We start from the raw sequence: 17465 nt of genomic DNA, 5'->3' as shown, positions 1-17465 counted from the left end.
AAATGTCGGGTTCACTCGGGTCGGGTTGCCCAAGCCCTCAACCCGAGCCCGATCCAAACTCAACCCGAACCAGACCCGAACTCAATCCAACCCGACTTTTTTCCGGGTTGAACCCGTCGGGTTTAGGTTGAGCCCGCTCAAGTTGCACCCCTATTAAGGGGTGTGAATCATCCTAGAGGGGTGTGAATTTATCATTGCCCACAAAAAAATAAGTCAGCCTTTTGACTAAATTAAACCTGCAAGAATATAAAAAAGGAAATGATACCCGCACAACCATCTTGATAAGAGGTACGAATTCAGCTTGTCCTATATGACCATCTGTTGCAATTCCCTGAAAGCTGTCGGCAGGCTTTGAGGCTTAGAAAGCTAATTGAAGCATATGAGACAAATTGAGTTCGGGCCTATTATAAAGATATGCGTTGGTCTATTTTTTGCCTATAAAATAAAGAGCAATGATAGATACAAGTCTGGCCCATTTCCTTTGACGCCGCAATGACCGGAGCAGATGATCTTAGCCTCTTAATCCATCAAGCTCGTTTATGGCATCTCTGGCAGCTATTAAATTTTGTTTCATGATAAATTAGTGTCTCTAACACCACGTAAAGGATTAGACTAAGTCAGTTTGAGCCGGGTAGATTCTTTCACCTTCTTGATGAAAATTTTCTAATAAAGGATTCATTAGCTGACCCCAATTAGTTTCAGACAAAGGCTTAGTTGAGTTGAGTATAAATTAGTGTCTCCGGGTGGTGAGAGAGGGGGGCGGGGGGGTCGGAAGGAGTATAGATATTTGAGGGAATGATATAAGGGTTTAAAATAAGGAAAAAGTCTGGATCTTATTTTGAGTAGAGTTTTTTGTTTCTTGATTTTTAGCCCTTTCTCACTACTTAGCAACTAGTTCCTTAATTTTGTTTCCTGATTTTTAGCCACTTCACCCACCTTACTCATCTCTCGCCGCTAGAAGACTCTAGTTAGTCATAAATTTATTTTCTTGATAAATTCTTCTTCATCTGGTGAGGGAGGCTGGGAGAGGGATTCCGGTGTACAATAGGGACTCTGTGAGGAGAGGGCAAGAAAAGCCTAAAAAATCACAAAGAAAACCTAAAATTTGGATCTTGTAGTCTTCTATAAAGGGACAAGATTTTTGGGACACGGGCTACCAAATGTAAGGAGCCAACAAACGAGCACAAACCATATACTTGATGTAACTCTCAAATTTGTGGGCTAATAAATAAAGGGGTGTTGTGTACATTTCTTTATTTGCAAAAACCGACTTCTAGCTTAACAATTTACATAGCCTGTTTGATTGCAGGATAGGATTTAGCTAGAATAAGCTCTTATCCCGAACTGATGTTGTCATGGATAACTTATCCAGAGTTGGTTTTAATGTCTGTCTGATAATTTATTTTTTTTAACCTGGGATTATATCAATTCGATGTTTGGTAAGGTTGTACTATCGGATGGATAAGATTATCAGATAATGGAGATTACAGAATTTTATATTGCCCATCTATAAGGGGGTCCCTTTATAAAGTCTTAGCATGGAAGTTTTGCTCGCCCCCCCCCCCCTTTTTTTTTTTACTTGAACACCCCCAATCTATTGCAAAAGAGTTGTCATACATACACTACAGGGGCCTGTCCCAAGTTTTATAAATCAAACAGGCCCAAAGAGTCCTCACATTTTAGAGGATTTTGAAAATCAAATCCTGCCATCCATTTGTGACCAAAAGACCCTATAAAATACTGCAAAAAAGACTGAAACACCCAGGACCCTATAAAATAAGATCTCAAGAGAGAGACTTTTGTAACATGAATTTGTGTGTATGTGTGTGGTGGTGTGTGTGTGTGTGTGTGTAGGGGGGGGGGGGGGGGGGGCAGGGCGGTGGAGACGCTGATAAGTCTGAAGAAAAGCTTCCATCGCTGCAAAAATAACTGAGCTTTTTCAAGGAAAAAAAAGGCCGACGAGAGAGAGAGCCTTCCTAATGTCTCACGCGCAAATATTAGGAAATAGACAGAGATTTTGATGGATGAAGAAATTATATTAAGGGCCTGTTTGGTTTGTAGGAAAAGTCTTTCCACTATTTGCCGCCGTATGAAACAGAATAAATCTAGACCCCTCTATGTCCTCAATCTCATCCATCAAATGTGAAAACCTCCCCAAAGGTTAGGGTGGCTTCCGATCAACCATCGAATAACGTTGAGGGTGTCACCCTCTCTACCTCCAATGATACAAGCCTGAAACCGTGGAACTAATCCACAGTCTCCACTACCACTCCATTAGAATCCATTTTTTTTGGGTAGGCAAGTACTTCTTTCGTCCAAGACTAATTATCTCACCATTTGGTTACATTTTTATCAAAGCCTACTTTAAATAAACGAGGCTTTCTACCCAACCCATTAACAGTTGCTCTTCCATTAAATAAGAATTAAGAGACTGCAGATATAAACCTTCAAATGTACACATGATAGAAAAAGAATTCAAAACAAAATCTGTATGGAGGTAAAGATCAGGTAAAGCAGAGCAAGATCTAAGTTAATCTAAGCACGGGCCAGAGTTTCGGCAAATTAAGACTTTGTCTCCAACAATATTTCAGCAATTCAAACTTCATTCCCACCAAAATTTCAGCAGTCTCGGATGATTCTTGATTGTTTTTTGTTAGGAACAATCACACTCAAAAGTTCTATTTCCACTCAAACACACACAAGAATGACATCAAAGCAAAAACTTTTTATGTGCTGAGAATGCCTAAGAATGACATCCAGCAGGAACTGAATCTGAACAAGATGACAATAAAACTTAATTTTGACAATAAAAATCCCATCAAGTTCTCATATTAAACAACTGGTCAAGAACTCGGCGTCAGCTCTGCATCCAAGGAGAAACGCCACCTGCCAGAAGATCAAGTTCGTGCCTGATAGGAAGCGGTGCCAACAAAGAACATAACTGGGTAGGGGAGTATCACAGGGCCATTTCGTCTCGGCATATATGCCAGTGACTTATGTTATCATATGAACAAAGTGTGTAAATATCAATAGTAGGCAGGCGGTAGGTATTACGTAAGTTATGCATCTTGTTGCGACTTCAAAGTATGTCACCACAAGACTTTTGATGGTCATTCCTGAATAAGCATGTGGGTTGCTCCACCCTTTTAACCTAGGAGCTTGCTTGGGCATCAAGTGGTGCTTGCTAGTGAATACCCTAACAGTGATTCCAGCAGCACACCAGTGTCAAGTTTGGAATTTCTTATGTATCCTTGAAGTCACATCTATATCTTGCTGCACATATTGAGTTATACAAGGGAAGATCCTATATGCATCAATCAACATTCAACAAGATATATCATCCAAAGACATCAGAAGGGCACTGCAACAGTATCATACTTCAAATAAGCAAAATAAGCACAGCAAGATAACACGAGAGCAAGATAACACGAGATGTAAGAAACACTTCCGTTTTGATAGAAATTTGGGAGGAACTCTTGTAAGATCAAGGAAACGTAAGAAAACATATGAAAATGATGAAATTTTTTAATCTTCTAAAAATCATATGCAAATGATGAAATTTTACAATAAAACTTTGGGAAATGCTAGAATAAGCACAAATACATACTTAGAAATCATCACCTAAGCAACAAAACCATCCATAGTGGCTTAATCACATCGAACACCTAGTGGCCTGTTGTTACGCATGTCTATAACAATAAAGTCAACAAAAAAGTACAATATCATGAATCTCATCAAAGCTTGGGACACGGCCTTTCCGGTTCAATTACTACCGCGTGCTTTTTACTAGTTCATTTACTAATGTGTAGGTATTCCTTTCAGTCAACTTGGATAGTTTGAACATTGAACAGTCTCAAAGATTATGACTATGAAGGCTCCAAGATTTATGCTTCTGCTTCAACGGCAACAACATCTCCATATACCATAACATCGAGGTATCCTCATCATAAAATGGACCCCAGCTTCCTCCCTGGCATGTGGACCCTCTAGACCTACAAGTTCGATGCATTTCAAAATCTTCTCAGAATTTGGCTCCATAATCCAAAGATTATGGTGCATGATATCCCAGACAAGATATAAGCGTAGCTATTTCTTTCTACCCACATTTTACACATGAACTTTGAGACCTCATAATAAACAAGTCCATATATCTTTTGTCAACCAGGAAGTGCACATACTGCTTCTTGGTGGCCCAACATTCTTGGTGGCCCAACATTCTGAGCCGTACAGCATGGCTGGCCTCACAGCTGTCTTATAAAATTTTCCCTTCAACTTGGTAGGGATTTTACGGTCCCACAGAACTCCTGAGGCAAGCTTCCACTTCAATCAACCTGCTCTTATTCTATGGTTAAAATCCTCTTCAATCTCTCCTTATGTAGAATTGAACCAAGATAGCAAAAGATATCTCTCGTAGGTACCTTCTGTCCAGTCATATATTTACTACATCCTCATCCCGCCCTCCTTACATTACTAAAGTTGCACTCCATATACTCCGTCTTAGTCCTACTCGGTATAAAACCTTTGGATTCCAAAGTAGTTCTCCATAACTCTAACTTAGCATTAACTCTAACATTTTATACAAGGTCATAAGATTTTATTTGCTTGTATATAGCTTTGTTGCTTTTTTCTCTTCGTTCTTTCTTTTGACTATCTTGGTCTCTTTTAATGAAATCTTTGACCATTCAAAAAAAAAAAATCATAAGATTTTAAACAGGACACTACTAGTGTCATAAATGATGTTTCTCTTATATTTTGAGACAACCATTTTAAGACACTACTTAGCTTTACTCAACATGTAATTTAATAAAAAATGGAAGGGCATGGGCATTTTAGTCATTCGAAATAACAAAAGGTTATAAATATCCTTATCTCAACCTTTTTCTTCAGAAGAAACTCCAGAAATGGACGCCGAAAAAGCTGCTCAAAGGTAAGATGTTGGTTTAAATGGTTATTTATAGTGAATTCCATCACACTTAGGTAAGATAAATTACTTTTCTTCAAAAAGGAATGGGAATTTTTCTTGTTCTCACCGTTCGGTGGGTTTCCGACCGTTGGAGTTCTCTCATCACAAGATTTCCAACAAGTTTGACGCCTGGCTGGCTAGAGAGATATGGGGAATCAAAATCGGTGAAGCTTCTGGAAAAGTTCTGGAACCGGCTTGGACGGACGACCGTGGAATGGAGATGGGTGACCGTCCAAAAGTCCAGTACCTTGCAAGGTCGACCGTCCCGGGGGTTTGGTACCTCGGCCGAATTTCCTCCTATTTTGATTCTAAGGCTTGTTTTTCACAACCAAATCATCTTGTAAGCATCTGTTTTCTTATTTTCAAGTGATTATAATATTGCGTGACTGGATTTTGAATCCAAGAAACTTGTGATTAGTATTCAAGGTAAGAAGTATGGCACATCTTTAGTATCTTATACCCTGAAACCTTCCGTGACAATTTATAAAATTGTGATACTTTGTTTTTGAAAAAAATACTCGGATGGCATGAAATTCTGAAAATTTTTGCTAGCGTTATAACATGTCCTTCTGCTCTTCAAAATCGGATCTAGCATGCTTTGTCGAGAATTTTTTGCATGTTGCTTATTTCATGTCTTGAGCATGAGTTTTCTGATATCTTGCATTATCGTGATTTCCTATATTTTGAGGCACTATCTCTAAAATTTTATCGTGGTGCTTATGAGAAATTACAAGAGTATTTCAAATGTTTGACATGATCTGTATGTGAATTAAATGGGCTTTTCATGCTATGAATCTAGACATACATATCTATAATATTTGTATTATGCCGTGCTGGGCATATATTTTATGTTAATGGCTAGGAAGCCACTGTGCCAGGATTTTATGTGGCATATCATGTTGATCGATCCACTCCCGCAAAATGGAAGTGGTACGTTGGTCATGTCGACGTGTATTCTGAGAAATTAATTTTAATCTATCTTGCCTGCGTAATGTAAGTTGATTTGATGTGATCCTCTGGTCTATAGACATGAGATTTTGAGTTTTCAGATTTTATCGGTTTTGATGCAATTGAGAGATCTTTGGTATTATGCTTTCTGCCAGCCTATCGTGACATTGTTTCGTTTAATTGTATGATTTAGCTTCTGTTCACAGCATCCCTAGATCCAATTAAAAATTTGTTATACTGCTTACTGGCTTTTGAGCTCACTCGTGGTTTCTATTATTTTTCAGATCCTGAGATTTGATTTTGCGTATGACAAGGGAAAGTGTCTAGCCAGTCTAGCACTTTGGAGACATCTTTTATTTTGGAAAATTTTGAATCGTCTTAGGATTGCAAATAAGAACTTCGATAGTTGTTTATCACTTTATTTATAGAAATTTTAGTTGCTCTGATTGCTGCTCCAATGCATGGTGGATGTATAGTTAAAATTGTAAAATTATCTGGTAAAAATGCCTTAAGGGCTTGCAAGGTTTTACTTTGCAGGCTCGTGGTGCCTAACGCACCTTCGGTCCGGGTGCGTGACAAATGCATTTAACAATGCATCCACAATACACTTAAGCAGAGTAACTAAAGTCTCCATAACTAAAGATATAAACAGCGATCAAGATCATTATTTACAACCCCATCTTTAAGTATAAACCACTACAATTCATCCACATCATCTAAAACAAGTAATTACTCACATCTTAAATAAAAGTTCCAAAACTAACTAAAAGCTCACAAGTGCTAGACTAGTCGGGTGCTCTATCTGATCACACACAAAATCAATATTCCGGGTCTAAAAAAGGGCAAACAATACGAGTGAAATCAAAGCTAGTAAGCAATATAGCAAATCCTTAGTTGAGTCTAACCATGCTAAGAACAAAAGTTCAAATCATACGACTAAACAGGCATGATCAAGAATTGACTGGGCATAAAGCATAATGTGGGAAGTCCTCAATTACATCAAAATCGATAAAACTAAAGCGGGATACTCGCAAACATGTACGAAAACTCAGAATCTCATGTGTATAGATTGTAGATCACATCACGGAATCAACTATTATTGCGCCAGGCAACACGGATCGAAACCGATTTCTCAAAGTACAAGTTAACAAGGCCAACGTATCACGTCCCATTGGCAGGAAGGCCAACGTATTTATACTCCTTTGGCAATAATAGGGTGCCAAGTTGACAACGTATCAAGTCCCGTTTGAGGGTATGCTAGTGTCGGTTTCAACGAACATAAAGGTGTAGTATGAAGGTTGGTAAAAATTCTCAAAATTTCCTGAACTCACAAGTACTTTTCTCAAAAACAGGTATCACAATTTTATGAATTGCCTTTCAGGGTATGAAACACTAAAGATGTGTCATATTACTAACCTCTCCTAATCCCTCAGAATTCAGAATCCAGTTACCTAATTCTCAAAACACCTGGAGATCGGAAACATGGCCTACCATACACATAGATACAAGAAGCATGGTCTAGAGCTATAAACGGAAGGAATACGGTCAAAGAACAAGACCCCCTTACAGTCAACCGATCTGCACCACAGTCGACCAACCAAACCTGGAAAATAGTCTCTTTGGACGGCCAACCATAGTGGGTAATGATCGACAGAGACCTTTGGACGATCAACAATACTAGGTCATGGTCGACCGTGTTCAGGAAATTGAGCCCCCGGTTCATCGACCGTCTCAGTCCATGGTCGACTGTGCTCGGACGGCAGTTGACTATTTGGGTTGAAGGTCATCCATTCGAGTCGGTTCCATATTCTACCGTGCGCAATTTTCTTCCCATTATTGCCAACTTCAAATCTTCACAACTTTCTGTAAGGCGGAATTGACCAAGGCCAGGCTCGTTGAATCCCTCATGACGAGAGGATTCTGAAGGGTCTAGTTTGATCGCCAAAAACTCACCGGGCGACAATCGACACCAAAGACACAAGTAAATCTCTATCCCTTCTCGAAGAAAACTTCTATATTCTACATATATGTGATGGGATCAGTGAAAACAACGATTTTTCATCAAATTCTTAACTTTGATTAACTTCTCTGGCGTACAACACGATTTCTGGCAATTGTTCTCTCTTCTAGGGTTTCTTCCGGAGAGAAAAGGCTTTAGATAAGCATTTATAACTTTAGGTTATAGAATTTCCTAACTTAAGGCTGAAATAAGAAAAAAGTCCCTCCCTTTTATTAAAATTACAGTAAGAGTATTTGGGGCATTTCAGCGGAGGAGAAAATAAATATCATTACAATTATAACTACAAGGAAAAATGTATAGAAAACTAGCACCAGTCGACAATCACATATAAGCAGCATAGTGGAATTTAATACCACGTTGAATGCCATGCTAAGCTTCTGTAAATATACTTCTACCAATCTTCATATAGGGGGTGGAGTCCTTTCAACATATCTCCAAGTTTGCTATTTGCATAATTACTTACTTTTTTTTTAATGGAGCATAATTACATACTACGATTAGGACTCCTAGGAATGGTCGAGTTAAGTGATTATTCACAGCCAATTCTCACAAGAAAAAAAAAACTTTAATGATTGAAAGAACCCAGACTTAACCCCAAAGCTTCCTGCAAACTTAGGAGTCCCAATCCAATAGCGTGCTTATAGGACACCAAAAGCCTTTCTTAGAAGAAGATCAATAAATTTAAGCTTGTTTTCAAAGAACTAAAAGAAAGCAATGGCACCAGAACAGAAGCTCAAATACATGATAGAGGGAAAAAACACACAATATGCAGGCATCAAAAGAATTTTAAAATTGGACAGGAATGTGAAGTTTGGAATATCTTATGCAGACACTAAGAATCCAAAGCAAAACAGAGCCATAGCAACAAAAATTACTCTTCAACAGAAATAAAGACAGAACCACATACCATCAACTCCAAAACTACTATAATACAGTTGTTTATATGACATATAGACAATCGCAGGCTTCCAACAACTCATCTTAGCAAATTGAGTCAAAAGTAAGGTATCCCATTCAATAAGATCAACACTATCACAGTATCACTATGGCAACACGTGGAATCAAATGGTCAAAGTGTACAACACATATTCAAAAATACAGGTATGACAAACCGAGGGGTGCCCTAGCAAAAACGGGGTGAAAGGGCACCCCCATTGACTGAATGTCACCATTGTGCATTTATTATGACAGGTAGTCAAAGAGCATTAAATGCACAATGGTGACATTCAGCCAATGGGGGGGCCGCCCTTTCATCCCTTTTTTGCAAGGGCGCACCTCAGTTTAGCATTCCTCTCTTGCAACAAAAAATTGATGAGATCCGGAGCAAGGTTGCAATTGGTGAAATATAGAATGTAAGATAAAGAATATGAGGAACAAGGTCCAAGCAATCTGGGTGAGATAATGACATACCCAATGGAGGCAGATCCATTAGAGCAGCCTGCATGCCACCAACCAAACCAGGCATCACCTAATTGGCAGAAATCAATACCAAACTTGCCCCAACCTCTGAAGCTAGAAAACACAGCAACAGTCTGCCAAGGCCACGGGTATCAACCAGCCCATTCCATCATTTGAACTTCACAGCTACAGTCACGACCCCACATGCTATCACATCCCAGTACATGATTCACCCAGTCAAAATCCTAACAGCTCAGAGATGTAAGACGACATCAAAAAGGTGAATCTATATGTCACAAATATCTTCGATATTTTCAACATATCGTGTTTTTATCGCGACATTTTGATAGAACGACAAAATCCCGAAATAATCCGAAGATTTTAAAAATATAACGGTATTTTCATTTTTATCATAAAATATCACGATACTATCGCGATATTATCCCGATATATTTATGATATTTTTATTTATATTTTTTATTAAAGTTTATATATTTATATAATTTTAAATAATTTTATTTTTATCATTTTTCCCCAATATAAACCCGAAAAAAATTAAATAAAAAAGATTAATCTATCCCGAGATTTTCCCTTGCCGAGAAATTCCCAAGAACGATATTTATGACATAGATTATCTAACCAAACACCCTACCGGAAATAAGCAACCATTCATCTATTACCCTTTTCCCCAACCTCGCAGCTACATGGAAAGGTCAGCTCAGCAAACTAGGTTTCATCTCTTGCAACAGCATCAATATGAGTGAGCTGCATAACTGTTCCATTGGCACCATCGGCTACAGGTAACCACATATATGCCCCTCTCCTTCCAACCATCTCTTGGGCTATCACAGGTCACAGCTACAACTACTCCATTCGGAGCCGGATTTAAAACCATAGAAGGCCAGGAGAGAATCATCATCAGGGAAAAAGTCAGAATCCCGACGAAAAGACCGTATTAGAATAAGGATGAAATATGAACCTTACCAATAACAATATCACAGTATATATTTTAACATTTTTTGGGTTCACAACTCAGGATCCTTCTTGTTTGTTAGCAGCATCAAAACGAACATCATCTAGGAAGAACAAACAGCATCAGCAAGGACACCCTTTGCAATCATCTTGCCAATCAGCTACAATCATCGTTCCCGAACAGAGAACTATAAAAGCCCAGAGGATATAATCTATTGTGAGTCGCAATTTTACAAACTGAATAAAAGCTATAAGAATAAAATGTTTCTCAAAATAAAGCCATGCAAAGGATGTCTATAAGCATCATAAACTCCTCAGTCCACACAATAGATCATACACCACGCTATCGCCAAGATATATCTCAATCTACAAATAACCCATGAACTACGGATCAGCCCAACAAAGTGGAATGACACATTAAGTTCTACAAAAGAAAATTTTAACCTTGAAAGGAGTCCAGAGCAACCAAAACTAGCATTTAGTACTTTGCTGAGAAAACATGCATCCATGTGAATCCTCGTTGCTAAGCAAACAAAGGTTCATGCCTGCCTCAGGGAACCCCAATACTTGCATCAGTCCTACAAATAAAAAGTCCAAAATAACCAAGTTAATGTACGCCTATTGTTGGAATAAAATCAGAAGAGTAATGATAGAATTAAGGGCGTCCTTGCAAAAATCAGCTTCAATGGCGCCCTTATTGGTTGATTTCTGCAAAGTCAACACAGTTTCCACTTTTTTAGGAGCCATCAACTTTTTTTCGGCGCACACTCTGCAGAAATTAACCAAATAGGGGTCGCCCTTGAAACTGTTTTTTGCAAGGGCGCCCATCATTCTATCATTTCATCAAAAACCTCAGCACAAGTAAGAATAATCACATACATCACCATCCGAGCTCCGTGGGGACACACTTCGAGAATCAGCACGTCGAACCCGCGGAGAAACCTTTGGTGGTGGGGAACGTTCATCAGAACTTCGTCTACCAGGACTTCCATGACGGGAAGGTGGTGTCCTGCGTGGAGATAGACTCCTTCGAGGACTAAGACTACGCCTAGCAGGAGATGGACTACAAATGGAAAAAGAAAACAAGATTAAAAAAATATGAAATCAAACAAAGAATTAAAAAAATGCAGCATAAGACGTACCTGTCAGATGATCGGCTCCTACTCCGTCTCGGCTCATCGTCCAACTTGCCTCTACTGCTGCGCCCTTTATAGTAATCAGGACTTCCACTGCGACTCCTGCTCCGATGACGATAATCTCTTTCCTTCCCACGGTACCTATCACGATCGTGGTACCTGTCTCGGTCATATCTGTCCTTGCTTCGACTACGGCTTCGCTTTCTGTAATCCCTCCCACGATAATCATCTCGGTGCCTAAAAATGTAGCAATGCCAATGATAAGATGATGAGTAGGAAATAGTGTACATTTCTAACCATTTACACACTAACAGGATGCCGAGCCATCACCAGGTTTGAAATTTTCTGTTTGGGTGGCACCTCAGCTAACCCAAATTCAGCCAGACGTGATCAAAGAAAATAACAGTATAGATGTAATTATTAATCAATTACAACATAGAGCAATTATAAAAAGAATACCAACAACATAATATGCCATACTGAAATAAATTTTGCACCAAATACTATAACATTAATTATAATGTGTATCAGGTTATTTTTTTCACATAAAGAAGTTCCAAAATACATTGTGTCATAGCTTATCAAATGACTAATAAAAACTAACATAACAATAGTGAAAGAAGAATATATTTGTGCAACATGACAAAATTGGACCAACAGGATAACTTCTTGCAACACAGCAAAAAACTAACATTACAACAATGTACACAGTAAGCATTGTCCTTGCTGCATGTCATTTTCTAATTCATTAAGGGAAGTGATATATTCACCCCCTTTTCATCCTAGGGGGACCACGCCCTCTATGAGATTTAACAATGTCTGGACATGATAAAATTTATGAATTTTAAAAAATGGCAAAATACCTCATCATTTGGAACTTAATGTTTTGACCTGGCCCAGAATAACAGAAAAAATGTTGGATTTTGTACTAGAACTGGAAAAGTGATTTTTTATCCTTTTAGATTTGGATCTTGAAACTATTTTTAATAAATCCAAATGGGGGGTAAATTTCCCTATTTATTTACATATAAATCGTTTTTTTTTTTGGAAGGTACATGTAAATCTTAAGTACATGGGGATATATTTTAACATCTTTGACATTGTTACAAACTCATGATTATACGGAAGAATCTACATAAGGTCCCTACAGGAATCAATAAATCTTAAAAAATAAAACAAGTGACATTATGTAAGCAAAAATTAAATAAAGGATTGAGAATTATACTCCATGCTAGGACAAGAAATGCATAACTGAGCACCTCAAGCTCCTGCCATCTTAAATGCTAACCTAAAATCAGTAATTAAAAGCTTTCAAGGGTCGTTACCTTGGCCGAGGGCTACGGCTTCTAGACCTGCCACCTTTTTTCTTTGGAAACACTTCTACGACTCTACCCTTTTTACTGCAAATTGGTAAACAGAATAAACCCACTAAGTGATCAACTCAACCTACCCAACGAGTAATAGGGAAAAGTATATTGCACTTTCAAATCACACAAACAGAAGTGCATGTCAAAACACTAGTGTAAGAAAAATAAAAGAAAAAGCATATACACTAATTTTCAGTTTGAAGTCAATGATTCACAATAAACTTCTAAAGATGGCTCATGGCAGCACACAATCTTAAAATCCCCACATACCAAATAATGGTGCTTGTTTATCTACCATCTAGCCATTTCTTAAGATAAGATCTGTTTATATTCTATGTCACAAATATCTCCGATATTTTCAAAATATAGCATTTTTATCGCGAGATTTTGATAGAACGACAAAATCCCGAACTAATCCCGAGATTTTAAAAATATAGCGATACTTTCGTTTTATGATAAAATATCCTGATAATATCACGACATTATCCCGATAATTTTATTTTATATTTTTTTTATTTTTAAATAAGTTTATTTTTACCATTTATTTCCCGATATAAACCCAAAAAAAAAAATAATAATTAATATATCACGAGACTTTCCCTTGCAGAGAAATTCCTAAGAATGACATAAGTGACAGTTTATATTAGCTTATCACAGAATTGGAAACAATGAAAGTAACGGTAAAGCTTTCAAATATAAAATGGCACTAAAACTAACACTGTCAATGCATAGGATTTTAAGACATAAGGTATCAATCAAGCAGTAGAATCTTACACTAAATTTCATAGCGACTATATCAGAGAGAAAGGGTTAGATGCCAATCTAATGAACAGAAATGAGAACAAGATATCCCACCAATCAAGTGAAGAAAGATAGGAAGAAATAAACAAGGAATTAGAAGAAAAAAAATCAGAACTGCAGACACTGAAATGGCTAGGCCATATCATGCATACGTGTTATGGTGTATATGGCATAGTTACAGAGTACTTATTGTAGGATTATGCATTTTAGATTTTTGGGTGTTAGTTACTTATGTTGTGGCGAGTAAGTGGATAAATGGGTTGGTGATGTGGCATACCTTTGACTTTGTATTTAAAGAGTTTTATCAAATATAAAAAGGGATCTGCTAGTGTCCATTGCAGAAGGCATTTCGTGGATGGGCTGTTGCATACGAGAGCAGTCACTTCATGAATAAAGACAAGATCTGCTGAAAAATGAGCAGGCGTGGCTGCTCTCACATGCAACAGCCCATCCGCGAAATTCCTTCTGCGATGGACACTAGCAAATCCCTAATAAAACTGTAGAGAAGTATGAAGCCAAAACAGAAACTTATGTTTCAAGAGAGTCATGGTTCATCTCGAATTGAACAGTTAGGAGGTCTGGTAGCTTCGAATCAACATCTCTCCCCTCTATTTCTATCTTTTTTTCTTTATTTATTTGTGTTGCGTCCAATTAGGCAAATAACAAGTGATACCAAAGCAGCTGATCCTGCGTCATTGCTGTCATTGCTACATCTTGGGAGATTTTGGATTCCATACGTGACGATTTTCAGAAGATCAAAGCACTTGTCTCGAAAACGATAGAAGAGCAATGATGATTTGCGGAAGTCTTGAACAAGATCAGCACAGCGATCGAAAAAAAAAAGCAAAAAGACCAAGAAAAGTTAAATCTTGAAAATGTTAATGTTCAAGCAGAGAAAATTACGAGAATTGATGACGATGAAGGTACTTTAATTGAACAGCATCCCAAGGATCATATTGATTTTGCTCAACCATTTGATCATTCCACCATTTCGATGCGACTTCATAAAAAATTATATTTCTTTCCAACTTTGATCACATTGGTAGATGAAGGCAGGATTCAAATGATCGCGGCCATTAATATTTGGGTCTCCGGTGGAATAAAGTTTTTCTCCAATAATTCGACCTTGAGAACAACGTCGTTTGTAAGAGGGAAGGAATGATACATACATGCTATGATGTATAAGATAGAGTTACAAGGTAGTGATTGTAGGATTATGCATTTTAGATTTGTGGGTGTTAGTTACTTACTATATGTCATCTAAATGGGTAAATGGGTTGGTGATATGGCACACCTTTGTGTTTGTATTTAAATAGTTGTATCTTAATGAAAACGTAGAGAAGTTTGCAACCAAAACAGAAACTTATGTTTCAGGAGACTCAGGGTTCCTCTCGAATTGAACCGTTAGGAGGTTTGGTTGCCTTGAATCAACCTCTCTCCCCCTCTTTCTTTCTTTCTTTGTTAATTTGCGTTACAGCCAATTAGGCACGCAACACCACGATTTACGTTGAACATGAGAAATATTGTTCCAGCAAAAAAACTACCAAAATTACAAAATCACCCAATTAATTTCATTATGATATTTATATCTAAAAGGCCAAAATTCCCAACAGTTACAGCTAACTTACATGGGTTCCGCGTTCGGCCCGTACTTAGCGAATTGAACCATAATATCCCTACCATCAACATTTCTTCCTGCAAAAAAAAAAATGTTAACAGAGAAAATCAAATAAAAATGATTTTTTAAAGGAAAAAAAAAAAAACTTGCCATCGAGCTTCTCCACGGCCTTCTGAGCCTCCTCTGCGTACTTATACCGAACAAATGCAAACCCTCGTGAATCTCCAGTCCTATATTTATATAAAGGAAATGAGAAATTGACCAAAAACAAAAACCCTAAACCCTAAAAGATAATAGCAACATAATCCATTTAGAGAGTAAAAAAGAATAACGAAGATCGAAGAATCATCAACGAACCTTCGATCCCTCGGTATGAAGATATCAACGACCTTTCCATACTTATCAAAAAGGGGAAAGAGATCATCAGCCGTTGTTCCTAGCAAAGAAAAAAATGGTAAAAAGATTAGAAAAAAAAAAAAAAAGAAACAGAGAGAGATTAGGGTTAGGGTTAGGGTTAGGGTTAGGGAAAGAGGGAAAAGGGATTATACTGAAAGTGATGTTGAGAACAAGGAGGGAGAAGGTGTCTTTGATATCTGGAGGACCAGTTCTTCCGAAGTGCGACATTTTTCCGCAGATAGAAAGGGTGCTAGGATTAGGGTTAGGGTTAGGGTTAGAAAAAGTTCATATCTATCTTGACGAGGGCACATATATATAGATGTAGACGGAGAGGATAAGGAATTTCTTTCGTTAAAAAATGGCCACTGTTTTGTGCAAAATTATAACCTTTTCTTTTTGTCTTTTTCATAGAAGCTCTAATCCAACTTGGGTGGGGTTCAACCCCAAAAAAGGTCGGGTTCGGATTGAGTTTTCACAAGCCGGGTTGATTTCAAATCGGGCTCGGGTTGAGTGTTTGGGCAACCCGACCCTAGAGAAACCTGACTTTTTTATGAAATTTGTTTTTTGTAAGCTTAAAAAGTCAGGTCAAGTCAGGTTCTGGATGACGGAAACTATAGCTTTGGAGGGCGTCCTCTTGTGCTTCGGAAATGGTCTCAGGATCTTGAACTCGAAAAACTCTCCCTTTCCTCCATCCCTGTTTGGGTAAAATTCCATGGTCTTAATCTCAGATTCTGGTCTGCCCGCTGTCTCAGCAAAATAGCCAGCAAGATTGGAAACCCCATCTACATGGATGCCCAAACGACTGGATCCACTAGGCTCAGCTATGCAAGGGTTTGTATAGAAGTAGAAGCAGGAATAGATCTCCCTGATCAGATTGAAATAAAGACCTCTCTAGGTACTACCTATCAAAAAGTGGAATACGAATGGAGGCCTCAATCCTGTAGTGAATGCAAAACTTTCAACCTCTCAAACTCCTCTTGCCCGAAATCCCATCCCCCTCCACCTGGAAAGAACAAAAAGAAAGAATGGAGACCCATTCCAAACCAGGCCCCAATCCCTGAAAAGGTTACTATTAACCCTTTATCAGAATCCTGCTGGCAGATCAATCATGATGTAGGAACCCCTACAAATCTCCCTGCAGGAATACCCCCCCGCCTCTTCAAAAAATGGTGACGAAATTTATAGTGCAAATCCAGGAAATCCTACCATACCTGTAACCAACCCATCAATTGATAATCATCAAAGGAGCATCGTTGTGTTCAATCTGTATGCTATTCTTGCTGAAGCTGAAGAAGACATCCATTAAGATGAACCTTTTGAAGATGATTCCCTTGAAGAATCTCTCATTCCAAAGAACCCCATCTTGGCTAATGCCTCTCACACTTCTCCCACCTCCTCCAATGTCAGTATGGAATGTGAGGGGGATTGCCTCCCACTCCAAAAAGGAAGACATCAGCCGGCTCATCCATACACACAATCTTCCCCTGTTTTGTCTTCTTGAGACTAAGGTTCATCAGCCTTCGTTTGTAAAAAATGTTTTCGACATCAACAACTGTTGGAGTTACCATGCTAATTACCTCCATACTATCAGAGGCAGAATCTGGTTGATTTGGAACCCCCTTATCGTCCAAGTTATCATCAAAAGCGAATCTGCCCAATTTGTGCATGCTGAAGTAACTCTAATCCAAACCCAATCTCAGTTCTACCTCACTGTTGTTTATGCCCGAAATTCGGGTCAGGAAAGAACCCCCCTATGGCATGATCTCCAGAAACTTTCCCTTCAGACTCATGACCCATGGATTGTTCTTGGTGATTTCAATACCACCAGATTCCTTGATGAGAGACT

At 38.3% G+C, this 17465-nt stretch overlaps 1 protein-coding gene across 13 annotated transcripts; it reads right to left on the bottom strand.

The window, feature by feature from the left end:
- Positions 1-2585: 2585 nt before the first annotated feature.
- On the bottom strand, positions 2586-15954 carry LOC143858093 (serine/arginine-rich splicing factor SC35-like). 13 transcript variants are annotated; one of them, XM_077368701.1, is made up of 10 exons: positions 15772-15947; positions 15581-15659; positions 15234-15453; positions 12763-12837; positions 11444-11674; positions 11181-11364; positions 10746-10879; positions 9982-10489; positions 9342-9574; positions 2586-3361 (listed from the first exon to the last, which is right to left on the bottom strand). In XM_077368701.1, exons 1-7 carry the CDS (start codon positions 15928-15930, stop codon positions 10874-10876), a joined length of 954 nt encoding a protein of 317 aa, XP_077224816.1. In that variant the 5' UTR covers positions 15931-15947; the 3' UTR covers positions 2586-3361; positions 9342-9574; positions 9982-10489; positions 10746-10873. The 13 variants fall into 13 exon arrangements, with proteins under 13 accessions (XP_077224816.1, XP_077224818.1, XP_077224817.1 ...); XM_077368703.1 differs by having other exon boundaries at positions 9342-9536; XM_077368702.1 differs by having other exon boundaries at positions 10010-10489.
- Positions 15955-17465: the final 1511 nt, after the last annotated feature.

This window comes from Tasmannia lanceolata, unplaced genomic scaffold, assembly GCF_043159265.1.
Source record: "Tasmannia lanceolata isolate RefF3 unplaced genomic scaffold, GAP_Taslan_0.1 ptg000025l, whole genome shotgun sequence".
Taxonomy (NCBI): Eukaryota; Viridiplantae; Streptophyta; class Magnoliopsida; order Canellales; family Winteraceae; genus Tasmannia; species Tasmannia lanceolata.
The sequence above is the reverse complement of the archived record's forward strand: the minus strand, read 5'-3'. Positions and strand labels throughout refer to the sequence as shown.

What these genes read in the sequence shown, in the direction of transcription:
- LOC143858093 (XM_077368696.1), bottom strand. Translation starts at nt 15,930, where the DNA reads ATGTGCCCTCGTCAAGATAGATATGAACTTTTTCTAACCCTAACCCTA. An exon ending in TTCATACCGAGGGATCGAAG is followed by an intron (nt 15,454 to 15,580) that starts GTTCGTTGATGA and finishes ATATAAATATAG; the next exon opens with GACTGGAGATTCACGAGGGT. An exon ending in GGGCCGAACGCGGAACCCAT is followed by an intron (nt 12,838 to 15,233) that starts GTAAGTTAGCTG and finishes ACCAATTTGCAG; the next exon opens with TAAAAAGGGTAGAGTCGTAG.